General features: G+C 35.5%; 2 protein-coding genes and 1 long non-coding RNA gene across 3 annotated transcripts in view; all 3 read left to right on the forward strand.

Annotated features, from left to right (window-relative positions):
• The window catches only part of LOC127741221 (serine/threonine-protein phosphatase 7 long form homolog), a 32,125-nt gene extending 30,054 nt beyond the window's left edge, over positions 1-2,071 (forward strand). Inside the window, exons 3-6 of the mRNA XM_052253281.1 lie at positions 208-923; positions 1,017-1,107; positions 1,192-1,873; positions 1,992-2,071. Of these exons, the coding sequence (XP_052109241.1) occupies positions 208-923; positions 1,017-1,107; positions 1,192-1,873; positions 1,992-2,071 (1,569 nt within the window). The remainder of the gene's footprint in view (positions 1-207; positions 924-1,016; positions 1,108-1,191; positions 1,874-1,991) is intronic.
• A 33-nt stretch (positions 2,072-2,104) lies between these two features.
• LOC110274335 (uncharacterized) lies at positions 2,105-2,752 on the forward strand. Its single transcript, XR_002366272.2, has 2 exons — positions 2,105-2,248; positions 2,427-2,752. It is a non-coding gene; the product is annotated as an uncharacterized LOC110274335 (long non-coding RNA).
• Positions 2,753-8,333: 5,581 nt separating this feature from the next.
• On the forward strand, positions 8,334-13,923 carry LOC107461440 (beta-galactosidase 1). The gene is made up of 19 exons (XM_016079929.3): positions 8,334-8,897; positions 9,037-9,132; positions 9,210-9,322; positions 9,431-9,497; positions 9,602-9,694; positions 9,853-9,996; positions 10,155-10,243; positions 10,367-10,472; positions 10,555-10,642; positions 10,898-11,016; positions 11,101-11,265; positions 11,445-11,623; positions 11,744-11,853; positions 12,014-12,123; positions 12,267-12,377; positions 12,461-12,571; positions 12,687-12,892; positions 12,981-13,317; positions 13,406-13,923. Exons 1-19 carry the CDS (start codon positions 8,715-8,717, stop codon positions 13,514-13,516), a joined length of 2,538 nt encoding a protein of 845 aa, XP_015935415.1. The 5' UTR covers positions 8,334-8,714; the 3' UTR covers positions 13,517-13,923.
• The last annotated feature ends 2,289 nt before the right edge of the window (positions 13,924-16,212 follow it).

Raw genomic sequence — 16,212 nt, forward strand, 5'->3', positions numbered from 1 at the left:
GTTTGCTGTTTGAATAATAATAATAATAATAATAATAATAATAATAATAATAATAATAATAATAATAAGAAATTAGTATGCTGTTTTTTTGTTTGAATTGGTTTTATGCTGGAAATTAGTTTTAATGGACATGTTAAGTATACTTGTGTTATTGAATAATATAGTTGTGTTATATTTGTTCTTATACTGGAAAATGTGGTATTGTAGGCTTTAAGGATGTTGGAGTGCGATCATTTACACCCGCCGGATCCATATAACCAAATTGTTGAGGCACAGTTACGCGAGACTGGATTTTATTATGTATCCCAAATTGGAGTTATTAAAGGCCAGTCAGCAATGATTAATGTTCTGATTGAGAGATGGCGGCCCGAGACTCATACATTCCATTTTCCGGTTGGTGAGTGTGCCGTGACCTTGGAGGATGTGGCGGTAATTCTCGGTCTGCCAACAAATGGTCTTCCGGTTACAGGTCCGACCATGAATAGCTTTGAGGCATTGGAAGCCGAGTGCTTGCACCACTTTGGAGTTGCACCCAGCAAAAATGAATGTAGAGGGAGCTTTATAAAGTTAACGTGGTTTAGGGGTGTGAGAGATCGTATAGTGTTGAATGATGATGTTAGCATGCAGATGTATGTAAAGTGTCACATAATGTTGTTATTTGGGAAAGTTCTATTTGCAGATAAGTCGGGTGCAGGGGTGCACTGGAAATTTTTACCGTTGCTCCGCAACTTTGGCCAGATCATACAGTTTAGTTGGGGTTCGGCATGCCTGGCACACTTGTATAGATCATTGTGCAGGGCAACTCGTGTCGACTGCAAGGAGATGGACGGTCCACTGACACTGTTGGTAAGTTGGGCTTGGATCCGGCTACCATTTCTAGCGCCGATTCCTGGCAATCCCCGAGTGTTTCTAATTGCAAACAGGTAATCTTGATTAAAGTATGCGTTGAAGTAATTGATTTAAATTGTATTTTGTTTATGGTAATTTAAGTTAAGAAATGGATTGTCCGTCTGCAGGTGGCATAACTGGGACCGTCAAAACTATGCCTACCGATATAAAACGCTTGCCCAATACAGGAGGTTGTTGGATGATCTAGAAGAAGGACAGGTATTGTGTAAAATACAAGTACCTTATGTAAATTCTTAAGTGAAGTAATTGTTGTGTAATCATCTTACTGGGAGAATTGTCTAGTTTCTTTGGCAGGCTTATGGCATTGGATACATCGACCCAGACGTAATTCCCTTAGCCATCCATCATAATTCGGTGGTGTGGAGTGCCACAGTGCCACTTATATCTTTTGAATGCATCGAGTGGCATGCTACTGATAGAGTCAGGAGGCAATCTGGATTGACACAGGGTGTTCCTAGTGAAGTGCAGGATCTAGGTGCATCACATGGGGAAGTTCTAACTGGGCCTAAGAATCAAGACTGGGCCAATACCCACTCGCGTTGGGTGATGCAATGGACCAATCGATATAGTCACATTCTATCTGAAGACTTTGAGCATTTACATTATCCGTTAGAAATTTACATACATTGGTACCGAGAGGCATATGGTGACCACTTGCAATTGTCAAACCTTGTTTTTGAAGAGAATCCAGAAGGTCCTCCACCACCACCACCACCACCGGCACCAGAACCGGAACCGGAACCGGTGGCCGTACCTCCACCACCACCGCCACCGGAACCGCCACATCAGGGGGTTGAGTATTTTGCACCATATGTTCCTTACACGCATCCGTCTGATTATTACTCAGCGTCAGTCCCGTCACACCATCAGTTTTGGGGTGGTCCACATTCTGAGTATGGAGAGCAACCTTCATTCAGTCAGCTACTTGGTTTGATGGCATCGGGGTCGCACCAGTCACATTCAGGTAATTATTTTGACATTCCCACCGACCATCAAGCACATTTTGGTGGAATTACTCCAGCTAGGAGGTCATTGGATTTGGGATATCGGGGTCGCACTTCATCTGATAATTCTGGTGCCAGAATGTCTGTTGACTCGAGCAGAAGTAATGAAGCGGCGGGAGGGATCATACAAAGTGGAAATCCTAGACGTATTCCGATGACTCTGATTCATGAGAGTCATAGAGCAGTTCATCAGGATGAGGTTGAGGATGAGTTTGAGGATGAGGGTGATGATGAGGATGAGTCTGAGGATGAGGGGAATGACGCTGATGAGTTTGAGGATGAGGGTGGTGATGAGGATGACGATCCTGCTGACGAGGATACAGCACCTAGTGCAGGTAAAACATAATGTTAGTAATGATTTGTATTTATATTTGTAATTGTATTTGTATTTATATTTGTATTTGTTTTTGTATTCATATTTGTATTTGTATTTATATTTGTATGCATCGTGAACTTGTACTTATATTTACATTTATATTTATGTTTGTATTTGTATTTGTTGTGTTTACATAGGTACGGCCACAAGTGAAAAAGGTAAAGGTTACAACCTTCGAGCTGATCCTCCACGTCGGAGTGCAAATCGGTATACACCATCCGCTTTTAACAGGATTGCAAAGAAGTGCAGAAAGATATACAAAGATATCAAGTGGGCACCGAGGAAGTGAAGTTGTAACTAGTTAATTATTGAGAATGTTACCTAGGTTCTTACTACTATTTAAGAGATAATGTGTACTATTGACTCATTGAGTATGTTAACTAGGTTATTATTGTTAAGTAGGTTGTTATTGTTGACTATGTTTATTTGGTTATTGGTATCTACTTATTGGATTTGTAGACTACATTGTTATTGTTATTGTATTTTAAATTTTATTTTGTACAAATAATTATTTTATGTAAACGTAGCATAATTGTTATTAAAATTATATTTTATATGTGTTTATAATATAAAAAGAGTTTTTGCATAAAAAATATAAAAAGAATATATATATATATTTGTTTACTTATTGAGTATTTACTTATTGAGTATGTTACGTAGATTGTTATTACTTTTTGCCTATCGAATATGTTACTTACGTTGTTATGCCCATTCTCTATCGTGTATGTTAATCAGGTTTGAAATGAATATAAGCACTGGTTGGTCAATTCAAAAGTCAATGTCGTACATAAATGAAATCCGAACGAAATGTAAAAAAAGGTAACTACTACTATTCGGTTGGACCTGCACTCGGTCCACCACTTTGACGACATCTACTGCGACTATGGCCCTCTGCACCGCATTGCTTGCATCGCCTCGGGCGACGCAACATACGAGTGTCCATCTCATTCAAGAAGCGGGTCATCTTCGGCCGGCCCTTGGCAACCCGTCTGAGGAACGGGTTTCCAACGAATCTAGGTCCATGATAAGCAGGCCACGTTGCCGGATTTCCCAGTGGTCGAAACCTAGCCCTGTATACTCTTCGAATTTGGTCCATCTTGTAAACGTCATTAACGAACACTTTTCAATCCAACCTCTGATTTGCACAACACGCAAACACGTGCCTACACGGAATTCGGTCAACCTGGAATTCACCACAATCACACCGATAGTGGCGCAGGTCAACTACATACTCAACCCCACTAGGCATCTCGCGTACTTCGAAGACTTCATTTTCTCTATCAAAACAGCTAACCTGTATGTTACCTGATGCTCGTTGATTTGCATTCAGCTTGGTTGTCACCATCTCAGAGAACATAAGTCCAGCACTGATTCGGGCTTCAGCCTCAGCTCTTTTCCTAGTGAACAACTCATTCAGCCTGTAAAATGTCACCTTAACAAGTGCAGTGACTGGGAGATTGCGTGCACCCTTTAAGACGGAGTTGATACATTCCACAAGATTGGTGGTCATATGACCCCATCGGTAACCACCATCAAATGCCAAAGCATACTGCTCACGAGAGATCCGATCAAGCCAATTGGTGTAAGCCTCACCCCGTTCCTTTAATCGTTCATAGCGCATCTGGTACTCCCTGGTCGTCCTCGAGTATCCTATGAAAAACATTCAGTCAGCTATGAACACCAGTCTATTTGATCATGCTTACAATAAATAAAAAGTTCATTGTATACAAACTTACCAATGTTGACGATAAGCTTCTGCAGGTAAGGTGCTTTGAACTTCCTCAAGAAGTTGGACTCAATATGCCTGATACAAAACATATGGAAAGCTCTTGGAGGAGACCACGCCCCATTACTTCGTTCAATAGCTGACCTAATCGAATCGTGTCGATCGGAGATTAGTCCGACACCATCACGGGTCACCACATGTTGACGCAGGTTGCTCAGAAAAAAGTGCCATGCATCAGAAGTCTCTCCCTCCACTATGGCAAATGCAATAGGCACGATGTTGTTATTACCATCTTGTGACACTGCAACCAATAAACAACCCTTGTATTTTCCATTCTCTCCGGATGGTATAATCTTTCATTGCCTTGATTACTGCCTCCCTTGAGCTAAATTCCATCCCCACTGTGAACTCACCATCCGCCACAACAGGAGGGGCTACATACATCAAAAGTAACAAATGCTTCATTATGTACTCAGTAAGAAGTCCTTCATTACAACTCAATTAATAAACATACTTTACTAGGTAAGATCGTTATAGTCTTATTTTTCTCTATTCCATCTACGTAAACAACAATTCAGAGATTCACGTAGCTAGCTAGGTTTACGCACCTGTATTCATATATTCCGGAAACTCCGGTGCGTGCATAGCCCCCAAATCCAACGACCGCATGAAAGAAGGCTCTTGAAACGGATGCGGGTTTGCTAGTGCATTTGCAACTTCCGCCACATCTGCGTTCATGTCGCCAACAGCTTCTTCTTCGTCCTCGCCTGGACCGACGATCTCATAGTTACTTTCAAATTCATCTTCGCTTTCACTATTATAATCTTCCAACTCAATGTTACGGTCTGCTTCAGATTGCTCAAACTCAATATATAACTCGATGCACGATATTCGGTGGCGATTTTCCATGTACATTGAAAACATTTCCTGCATACTCGCTTCGTCCATCACATACTTGGTTTGAAATTGAACAAACCCGCCAAACACAGGTAAAGGATACCTGTACAAAATACACGATATTCTCCTACATCTTTGCGTGCCTATCTTCTCACAAATCACACCTTTCAACTCCTCAAATGACAATGTGAATGGAATAACAACATCTAATGGATTTTCACACACGAATTGAACTCCCTCATATGTTTGTAATAAGATCTGCCCGTAGTAATAAATCTTCAATACAACTCTATCATCCATAACACTATCTATTCCCAGCCTCACAGAAATTTTTTTTACACAAATGAAAGACAAGAATCAGAGAAGGGAAGAGAAGAGAAGAGAAGAGAGGAGAAGAGGATGATCATTAGGGAACGAGGAAGAAATGGGGCTTCTGTGATACCAACATCCGTTTTTGTGTTGACTAATGGCAAATCGGAGGGACCGACCGCTACACACCCAAATCGGTGGGACCGATTTCTGATCCCGGATTAAAAAAAAAATTAGACCACACACAAATCGGTGGCACCGATTTCATACCCAACATCCTCCCCCTTCCACAAATCGGTCCCACCGAATTTCCCCCTCTCTCACACAAATCGGTGGTACCGATTTCCCCTACCTCAAATCGGTGCCACCGATTTCTTCCCCCTAAATGCCAAAAACTCACCACCGCCATAACAGTGTAAATCACCTATAATCATCATATTCCCGCATTACACACACCCTAATATCATATCTAAAAAAATCAGCCATGAGATGAGCTATATAAAAAAGATTTTGATGCATGTTATTAAAAATAAAAAAAACTGCCTACAAAATTTGACCAGTGACTACGAAACTGTTTTTGTGGCTTTCTATGACACACGACATTGATTCTTTGGTTTCTCACGCTACAAGCAAGCAACCAACCAAACCATCGCTCCCAACTTTGTATTACAATGCTATGCATTAAATTTTACACCAAAAATAAATTTTCTAGCTCTAAATATATATAAAAATAAAAAACTTTTGCAAGCGTTCAAAAATACTCATTAACAAAATTCTTGAACAATAAATGAAAATATAAAAAATTTAATCTGTTACTTCAATAATCCCTTGTTCAATTTATATAGAAAATTGCCTTCAATTTTAATTAATAATTTAATATTTATAAATAACTAATCAGTAACACATATAATGCATTCATTTTATATAGCTAGTCATTTTAATTTAAACTAAACCATCATATTTAAGCTTTTTTTTTTTGGTAGAAATCACAAGCCTTTTAATCCAAAGTTCAACCTTTTCTTTTTCATTTAGAAAAATTCTAATAAATCTGAATACATGAATTAATGTGGTTGGGAAGGTTAGGTTGCTGCCTGCAGGTTGTTGAAAAATCATGGAAAATAAGAGGTTGGTACTTGGGTTAGTATGAAATTGCAATGGAAACCAATTCAAGTTAAGTTGCTGATTTAGAGTTGATTTAATTAATATATTATTGCTTTGTTTGTGGGATTTGGAAGTTGTAACGGAAATGCAATCAGATGATGCTTATACTTCACAATTCACATCATATCATAAATAAAAAGCACTACTTCTGTTATATATCGGTTCTTTTACTTCCCTTTATCCCCCCACAAGTAACCATTGATTCCCTTAATTTAGCTTCATATATGGTCACTAATTTACCATAATGTACCATTTTTATACTCGTTTAACTTAAAAGATTCATTGGCTTCACACTAAAAGGTAAGATAAAATTAGACTCAGAACAATCAATTTGAATTTATTAGAGTGATTAACGTATTCGTATATTTTTATAATTTTTAAATATTTAAATTTTAATTTATATATATATATATATATAATAATCTATTAATTAACAATAATATTTAAACAAAATTTAAATATGTTCTAAATTATTTGTTAATAAAAGTATAAGAGATATGGATAATTTGATTAAACCATTTAAATTTGATTCGACTCGATTATTACAAAATACTACTTAACTGATAATTGATCAGATAAAATCCAATCATAGCCAACCTTAATTAATCTGAATATCGAACTTAAAAATGTAGAACTCGACCCAGATTCAATTATCTAATAACCCAACATATTATATTGAAATATATATATAATTTTTACTAATTTAATACTAATTTCACTCATTCCAAACTATGAAAACAAAATAATTGTCATCTATACTTCATCAATTGTTTTTAAAAAAGTTCTTAAAGTCATATAAATTTTTTTTCTATATTATTTCTAATTTCGTATTTAATATCTAATTATCCGAACCGATTTGATTTGACTCGAATTTAAACAATTCAGACAATTTTATAATGGTGGAAATTTATATATAGTTAATTTTATATAAAGTTGATAATTAAAAATTATTAAATAATTTAATAAATTTAACTAAATTATCATCTAATAACTCTAAACTATCAATTTTATGTGAAATTAACTGTAATTAAATTTTCACTTAAATCTGAATTGAGTTGGTTCTCGTATGGACACGAAGGGATGAAGCGCGTGGATGAGGAACATACGGGCGGTGAAAAAGGAACCGACCACATCGGGATTGGGTGGAGAATCTTTCTTTCTTCCTGTCCTCCAAAACTCGTTTTCGGGCAACTTCCTCACCCAAACACGCCTTTAACTTTCAAAAATCATGTTAGAGCCCATTTAATGATTTAAATACCTTCGAAAATGGAATTCATTGTCTTGGAAGATCAACCTATGTTTTATGTTCCCCGTCAACCCAGATTCTTATAAATTATTTAATCCACTTTTTTTAAATTTATAGAATTTTGCTAAACAAAGTATTTTTTATTTTGATATTTAGCAAGTGTGTGAAACACATACATATTGGACAAACACAAAACGCTATTTAATAAGAAGTTGGAAATTGACGCTTCCGAAGATACTTTTAGAATAAAAACTATTTTTTCTATGAAATGTTTAGTTGGGGTGTTTACTAAATTTTTTTGGCATAAAATAAATAATATATAATATTCTATATAAACAATTATTTAAAAAAATAGTTATTTAATATTAAATTAGACGATACTAGTCAATAAATTAGTTCAAATAGTATAGTCTCTTCGTACTCATCTACAAGAGCAACACTAATCTTTAGCTCTTCATAACAAATTTGGAGTTTGAAGTTTGAAGGTTTGAACCTCTTCAATATAATAACAATAATAATAAAAAAATAAAATCATACAAATACTTTTTCCCCAAACAAAAAAATTACAAATATTTAGTTGGGTCCACCATATATCCAACAGCACCTCCTCACTGTGTTACACTCCTCATTCCCCACTCCATTCACTTCACTCTCTCTCTCTCCCTCTCTTTATATAAGTACATGCAAATAGCATTCATTTTCTTACTAAAATATTGTTCTATGTACTTTTTTTTTCCTGTTAAATTTAATCTATGCTGCAGGAAAGAGAAAAGGCAATAAAAAATAGAAGGGAGATGAAAATTGAAAGAAAAACTCAAAAACAGTGTCTTTCTGAAGCTCCCAACTTGTTTCTGGCTACCACTTCAATCATTCATTCACTGCAAAAATAAGAAAAAGAAGGATTAAATAATAGAAAGAGAGAGAGTTCATAGAAGACAAAACACAAAAGTGTGAGAAAGAATCAAAAGCCATTTCCATGTTACTTCCCTTCTTCATTTGCTTAGAATAACACAACCTGCATTTGCTTTTGCTTTTGCTTTTTGACTTTACCAAGCTGAAGGGGGGAAGCGAAGGTCTTGTTCTTCAATGGTGAGCATGAGCCTCAAGCTCATAATGTGGAATGTGCTTCTTCCCCTGCTGCTCCTGGCATCTTCATTCTTTGTTTCTTGTAATGCTTCTGTGTCCTATGACTCAAAGGCTATCACCATTAATGGCCAAAGAAGGATCCTCATTTCTGGATCCATTCATTACCCTAGAAGCACCCCTGAGGTATTGCTCTCAGTGTCCTTTCTGGTTTCTGATGTTCTATTATTCTTTTTGCTCAAATGGGTACCTTGAAGTTTCTTCCTTTTTAGTGTTTTGTTTTATGGATTCCTGAGGTTCTGGTCTTTGCTTGTGGCTATTTCAGATGTGGCCAGATCTCATTCAAAAGGCTAAGGAAGGAGGTTTGGATGTGATTCAGACTTATGTTTTCTGGAATGGCCATGAACCTTCACCTGGCAAAGTAAGCTATTGCCTTGTGTGTTTTGCTTTTCACTGAGTGATTAATGGTTAACAAGTTTAACCCTTTGGTAATTGTAGTATTATTTTGAGGGAAACTATGATCTGGTGAAGTTCATAAAGTTGGTGCAGCAAGCAGGCCTTTATGTGCATCTAAGGATTGGTCCTTATGTCTGTGCTGAGTGGAACTTTGGGTAATGAAAGCATTGATTTCCTTTCCTCCTAAGAACATTGGAAAAATTATTCTGGCACATGTTAGAACTAGAAATATCTTATAGCAGTTTTACCTGATTGGATTTTAGGGGTTTCCCTGTTTGGCTGAAGTACATTCCAGGTATCAGCTTCAGAACAGACAATGGCCCTTTTAAGGTAAGATAGGAGACATAATTGGAAAATGTCAACCTTTTTCTTCTCCATTGATGTCATGTGAGCATCTTCTAATTAATCTTGACTTTTGCATTGCCATGTTGAAGTTTCAAATGCAAAAGTTTACCACGAAGATTGTCGATATGATGAAGGCAGAAAGATTATATGAAACTCAGGGAGGTCCAATAATTCTATCCCAGGTATGTGCTTCTGCAATCCTCTAATAAGTCCAATCTCTTAATTTACATTATCTTGCAGACATCACTTATTTGTTTACCTTGTTTGTTACTTAGTCCAATCTTGGAGACTTGTATTGAGACTTTATATTTTACACTGGTGTCATTGACTCATTGTGCAGATTGAAAATGAATATGGACCTATGGAGTATGAAATTGGTGCTTCTGGTAAGTCCTACACTAAGTGGGCAGCAGATATGGCTGTAGGACTTGGTACTGGGGTTCCATGGGTCATGTGCAAACAAGATGATGCTCCTGATCCTATGGTAAGTTCAACCTAAACTGTAATTCTCTTTAGCATTCTCACCTAAGTGAGGATACTAAAAAGGGTTATATTTTTGAAGCCTCTATTATTGCATTGTTGATGCAATGCTTTATAGGTTTTAGGCAGCTTATAATTTCAATGTGAAAAACTTTTTTTCAGATTAACACTTGCAATGGTTTCTATTGTGATTACTTCTCTCCAAATAAGGCTTACAAACCAAAGATGTGGACGGAAGCTTGGACTGCATGGTATTGATTCCCTCTTTCCTGTTTATTATTTCTTCGGGGTTTCCATGAGAATTAGTAACATACAAGCTAGAGGGTAATGCCTGGTTTTTCATTTTATGACTCTTTACCTTTATGCTTTTTCAGGTTTACTGAATTCGGAGGTTCGGTTCCTTATCGACCTGCTGAAGATTTGGCATTTGCAGTTGCAAGATTTATACAGAAAGGGGGAGCATTTGTCAATTATTACATGGTAACTTGATTATTTGTTGGTATCAGTTTTTAGGTTCACCTTTTCTAAATACTCATCCTTTCTAACTATTTGTTCATTTCAGTATCACGGGGGAACAAATTTCGGTAGAACTGCTGGTGGTCCATTTATTGCTACAAGCTATGATTATGATGCACCTATTGATGAATATGGTAAACACACAGCATTCAAATACTTGACATGAACCATAAATACTTTGGTTTGTCTCATTATATACATTAGATTCCAAAATAAGAAATAATTTGAAATTATTCATTTTCAACATCTATTAGTAGGTCCTTTTCTGGAGTTGCTTCATTCTTTCTCTTGTAGACTCTATCATACTATATGTGAAGTTAACTTGATTGACATAACACACATTCACACATTGGAGTAAATTGGACTATATTTTTTTTTCCTATATTCAGGACTTCTCAGGCAGCCGAAGTGGGGTCATCTTAAAGATTTACATAGAGCAATAAAACTCTGTGAACCTGCTTTAGTTTCGGGGGATCCTGCTGTAACAAAGATTGGAAACTATCAAGAGGTATAACTTGATCTAGTAATGTGACAATTATCGATCCTGCGTGAGATGCTCTAATCAAAGTGAATTCCTAACGTTCATGTCCAGGCTCATGTCTTCAAATCAGACTCAGGAGCTTGTGCTGCATTCCTTGCAAACTATGACCCAAAATCTTTTGCAAAAGTGGCATTTGGGAATATGCACTATAACCTGCCTCCTTGGTCTATTAGCATTCTTCCTGACTGCAAGAACACTGTTTATAACACTGCAAGGGTGAGCGGATCTTCTTTAGAATTATAATATAATTTGAGATTTGATTAAAGAGATATACCAAGTATATATGATTGAGTGAATTAATAGCATGCTTGAAATAAAGAGAAGGATATCCTCTTTCAGCATATTCAAGATCAAGTATAGATTTCAGTTGAAGTGAAGTTGCAATATCTGTACAGGTTGGTTCGCAGAAGGCACAGATGAAGATGACCCGAATTCCCATTCATGGAGGACTCACTTGGCAATCATTTAATGAAGAACCAGCCTCTACTGATGACAGTTCCTTCACCATGACTGGCCTATTGGAACAGTTAAATACAACTAGAGATTTATCTGACTACCTTTGGTACTCCACAGAGTGAGTGACATACAATTTCTTTCTATCACAATCCTTTGCTATAAACTTAACAGATCATATTCCAGTTATCCATTCTGGTTTTTCCATATTTTAAATTTGTCTTGCTCCATTTCTTGCTAGTGTTGTGATTGATTCCAATGAAGGATTTTTGTGGAATGGAAAGGATCCTGTTCTTACAGTGTTATCTGCTGGGCATGCCTTGCATGTGTTTGTCAATGGTCAGCTATCAGGTGAGCAGCATAGTGCTGGTTTATGAATTTTCGGTTATACTTAATTCATCATAAAACAAGTTAGTGTATTGTATTTGAGATTTGACAAATTAGAAGATTGAATGGAATTAATATATCAGGGTTCATCAAGTAATTTATGTACATAACACTTGGTGAACAGGAACTGCTTATGGAAGCTTAGAATTCCCCAAACTAACATTTAGCCAGGCTGTGAAGCTCAGAGCTGGTGTTAATAAAATCTCTCTTCTAAGTGTTGCAGTTGGACTACCGGTATGTTCTCCATCACACACACGTGCGCACACATACACAAACGATATTGTCAGATTCACCACCTTCATTTCCACTCTGCCAATTTTCATAATCACGAAATGTATATATTACATAACTAACTTGTGTCTGTTCCTGACATGCAGAATGTTGGTCCACATTTTGAAACATGGAATGCTGGTGTTCTTGGCCCAATTACATTATACGGTCTCAACGAGGGGAGAAGGGACTTGTCTTGGCAGAAATGGTCTTATAAGGTTCTTCCTAAAACATTCATCATGCCATCTCTTTCTATTGCTTTATTTTGCTTGAGATTCACTTGAATGCTTGTTTTATTTAGATTGGTCTTAAAGGAGAAGCCTTGAGTCTCCATTCTCTCAGTGGAATTTCCTCAGTTGACTGGATTCAAGGGTCTTTAATTTCTCAAAGGCAGCCACTGACTTGGTACAAAGTGAGTATATCACAAAGCTTCTTTAGCATTCTTTTCGGTTGCACTTGTTGAAAGGCTTATGATAACATCCTACTCTCTTTTTCTTTTTTTCTTTTCTTTTCTTTATTAATTGCAGACTACTTTTGATGCTCCGGCTGGAACCGCACCATTTGGTTTAGATATGGGCAGCATGGGCAAAGGTCAAGTGTGGCTAAATGGACAGAGTCTCGGTCGATACTGGCCTGCTTATAAAGCATCAGGTACCTGTGATTCTTGTGACTATGCTGGAACTTACAACGAGAATAAATGCAGAAGTAACTGTGGGGAGGCTTCTCAAAGATGGTGAGAAATATACATACAGCTTTCTCTGAAGTTGTATCAATGCTGTTGAGAAACTATTCACAAACTGATGGCTAGCTGGTAATTTCAGGTATCATGTTCCTCATTCATGGCTGAAGCCAACTGGAAATTTATTGGTTGTGTTTGAAGAACTGGCGGGAGATCCCAACGGCATCTTTCTGGTTAGGCGCGATATAGATAGTGTGTGTGCTGATATTTATGAGTGGCAGCCAAATCTTAGAAGCTACCAGATGCAAGCTTCTGGCAAAGCTGACAAACCTATTAGGCCTAAAGTGCATTTATCATGCGGCTTTGGACAAAAGATCTCGTCGATCAAATTCGCTAGCTTCGGTACTCCAGAAGGATCTTGTGGAAACTTCCATGAAGGAAGCTGCCATGCTCACAAATCATATGATGCATTTCAAAGGGTATTGCTTCCTTTCTTGCAGAATCTTCAAAAAGTTCAATTGTTACTTTTACTTGGTTCATAAGTCAACAATGATTTTGTTGTTGCAGAATTGTGTTGGACAGAGCTGGTGCACTGTAACAGTGTCACCCGAAAATTTCGGAGGAGATCCATGTCCAAATGTTATGAAGAAACTCTCAGTGGAGGCCATATGTACCTGATAGTTCCATTATTATTATTATTATTTTTTTTTCCCCTCAAATTCAATACAGGTTTATCTGGTGAAGTAAAGTTCACACTTTGTTAGAGCAGCAGAAGACAAGCATTGATTTTGGCTTCTTCCAAAGGTGAAGTTGAAGAAACCACAACACACCATCTGGTTGAAAGCCTGTAGAGATTGCAGACATGAATGTGGATATGTGTATATACATTGGTGTTCTGCTTGTTAATTGTTATACAAAAAAGGTGAAAGATTAAGAAGATTTGGTAGATGCACACTGAGACATGCTAATTAAGTCCATGTGCAATTGCTTTTTTTTTTTTTCTCTTAGTGTGGAAGCCTCTTGCTTCCTGTAATATTATTTTCCATTGTAAGCTTCATTCATATATGATATTAGCTTAAAATTCAGTCATATTTCCCACCTCACCCCCCCCTTTTTTTTCTCTCTTTTTTCAGGGTCTTTTCTTAGTACTATTTTCCATGATTTGTTTCTGGCCAATGCTAATGCTTTATTAAAAAAAAATCAGTATTCACTGAAAATTAACTTATTATTAAAGGTTAAAAAATAATATTCTAAATTTTTAAATTTAAATTATTGATCTAAAATATAATAAAAAAATAAAAATTTTTCGGCTCTCAATTTTAGGCATTATACAATTTTCGAATTTAGTGCACTAATTGTAAGGTATAGAAAATGACCACTAGACCAAGGTTCTACGTGTTTTTTGTATGAATTTAGTTTAAGAATTTAATTTTGATGCACTATAATGTAAAATGATTTTATACCTGCATTCAATTATTTAATTTTATATTAGTTAAAATAATTATTTTTATATTAACTATCTAAATGATTATCCAAAAGAACATTATCCCAATGGTGCAAAACACTTTATTGATTTGTGGGCTATTCAAAACTCAAACTAATGTGAGAAAAGTCAATTAACCAAACCCAAACTCATAGGCTGTTTGCTTCAAACTAAGTTGGGCCTTATCTTTTGGATCACAAAAAGGGTCATGGGAGAATTCGCTTATGTTGCATTTCTATTGGGTGATTCTGATTAATTGGTATCATAAGTCATAACTCAAAAACCAAGTTGGGTTGGTCTAGTGGTTAGCTCACTAGTCCGCTTAAGCAAGTGTCGGGGGTTCGAATCCCGCCTTGTGCATGCAGCAACCCATTAGCCAGCGATAGACCCTTAAATGGAGAATACCGTGGGAAACCAAAAAAAATAAGTCATAACTCAAAAGCATAACCGACCTGACACGCTTACACACTACAATGCATGATATGATATGATCCATTCCTTCAAAAGGTGGAAAAGATCTTCTTGTCTTGGTTAATGATTGGACAAATGCAAATCATTTTTCACGAACTTGTGGAATTTGTGCCTTAGTAGTCTTTGGATTAAATGCGAAATTATTAATGTAAGAGCATAAAATTATGTTTCCTTAAATATATATTATCCACTCACTAGTAGTCAAGATGCTGTCTCCTTAACTTCATCAATAAATTGCATCCAAATAATCATGTCTTTAAATAAAATTTCAAAATCTTGATTGGACCTCTAACTTAAATAGGACTACTACTTCTATCCTCTTATGTATATTTTTTTAATATTTTTCTAGAAAACAATATTTATTTTCGTTTTGTGTTAATTCAAAGTTCAAACGTTAGTTTTTTTAAAGAAGAAAATAACCTAATGTCTAATTTTTTTTTCCCTTCTTTTGGTCACTAACTAAAGTCTGATATGTTGCTTTATACTATAATCAAAGACTTGAGCTGCCTTGAAATAAATCTTCTGAAAACCAAATTATTTATTTAAAATTTTAGATGACGAATTTAGGATAAGTTACGGAAAAAAAATTAAACTAGTTTGGAGTTATGTAATTACAATTTTTTGAAATAAGTTATATATTTATATTTTTTAGTGTAGTAAATTATGTTAAAATGTGTGCAAAATAGAAACCGCTACAAAATAGTGTTTATGAAGAAATTATCAAATTAGACCATGCACAAACTTCTATAGAATTCAGTGATTTATGTAAAAACAAGAGTGCAGGTACTTCGCTTAATTTTATAGTGATTTATGCATGACCCAATTTTTTTAGAAATTGCGACACGCTGTAGAAATTTCTACTTTGCATACATTTTTAACGTAATTTATTAAACTATAAATTTTTTGAAATTTGAACTAAAATACAAAAATTAAATTTTTATTTTTATTTATTTTAATTTTTTGATATTTTATTTAAATTCAATTGGAATATTTTTTTATTGATATTTATATTTTAAAATTAATATAAAATAAATAAACAATTAATTTAAAAGTAGTAAATACTAAATCAAATTAAACTGACTTAATTTACATATATATGTTGTATTAGTGGTAAATCGAATCCATTAGATTCAATTTACTACTCATGGGCTATATTTCGAATATCAATCCTTGGTAATTCAAATCAAATAACTTCAATTTACTAATAACCCAATTAATTCGACTCAAATTGATTCGATTTAATACCAGAATATAGAATATATAATTCGAATTAAATCAATTCGATTTACATAGATAAATGTATGGGACATTTACTTAACGTTTTTCATTTTGAGACTATTGAGTAATATTAGTAGCTTCTTGTTTTATTTAGATATTTTACCCAAATTTTAGCGTAAGACATTTTTGTCCTTAAAAAAAT

Source organism: Arachis duranensis, chromosome 8 (genome assembly GCF_000817695.3).
Source record: "Arachis duranensis cultivar V14167 chromosome 8, aradu.V14167.gnm2.J7QH, whole genome shotgun sequence".
NCBI lineage: Eukaryota > Viridiplantae > Streptophyta > Magnoliopsida > Fabales > Fabaceae > Arachis > Arachis duranensis.

Coding starts and splice junctions, on each gene's coding strand:
- LOC107461440 (XM_016079929.3), top strand. CDS start 8,715: ATGGTGAGCATGAGCCTCAAGCTCATAATGTGGAATGTGCTTCTTCCC. Junction 11,017..11,100: donor AGATTGGAAACTATCAAGAG/GTATAACTTGAT, acceptor GTTCATGTCCAG/GCTCATGTCTTCAAATCAGA. Junction 11,266..11,444: donor CTGTTTATAACACTGCAAGG/GTGAGCGGATCT, acceptor ATATCTGTACAG/GTTGGTTCGCAGAAGGCACA.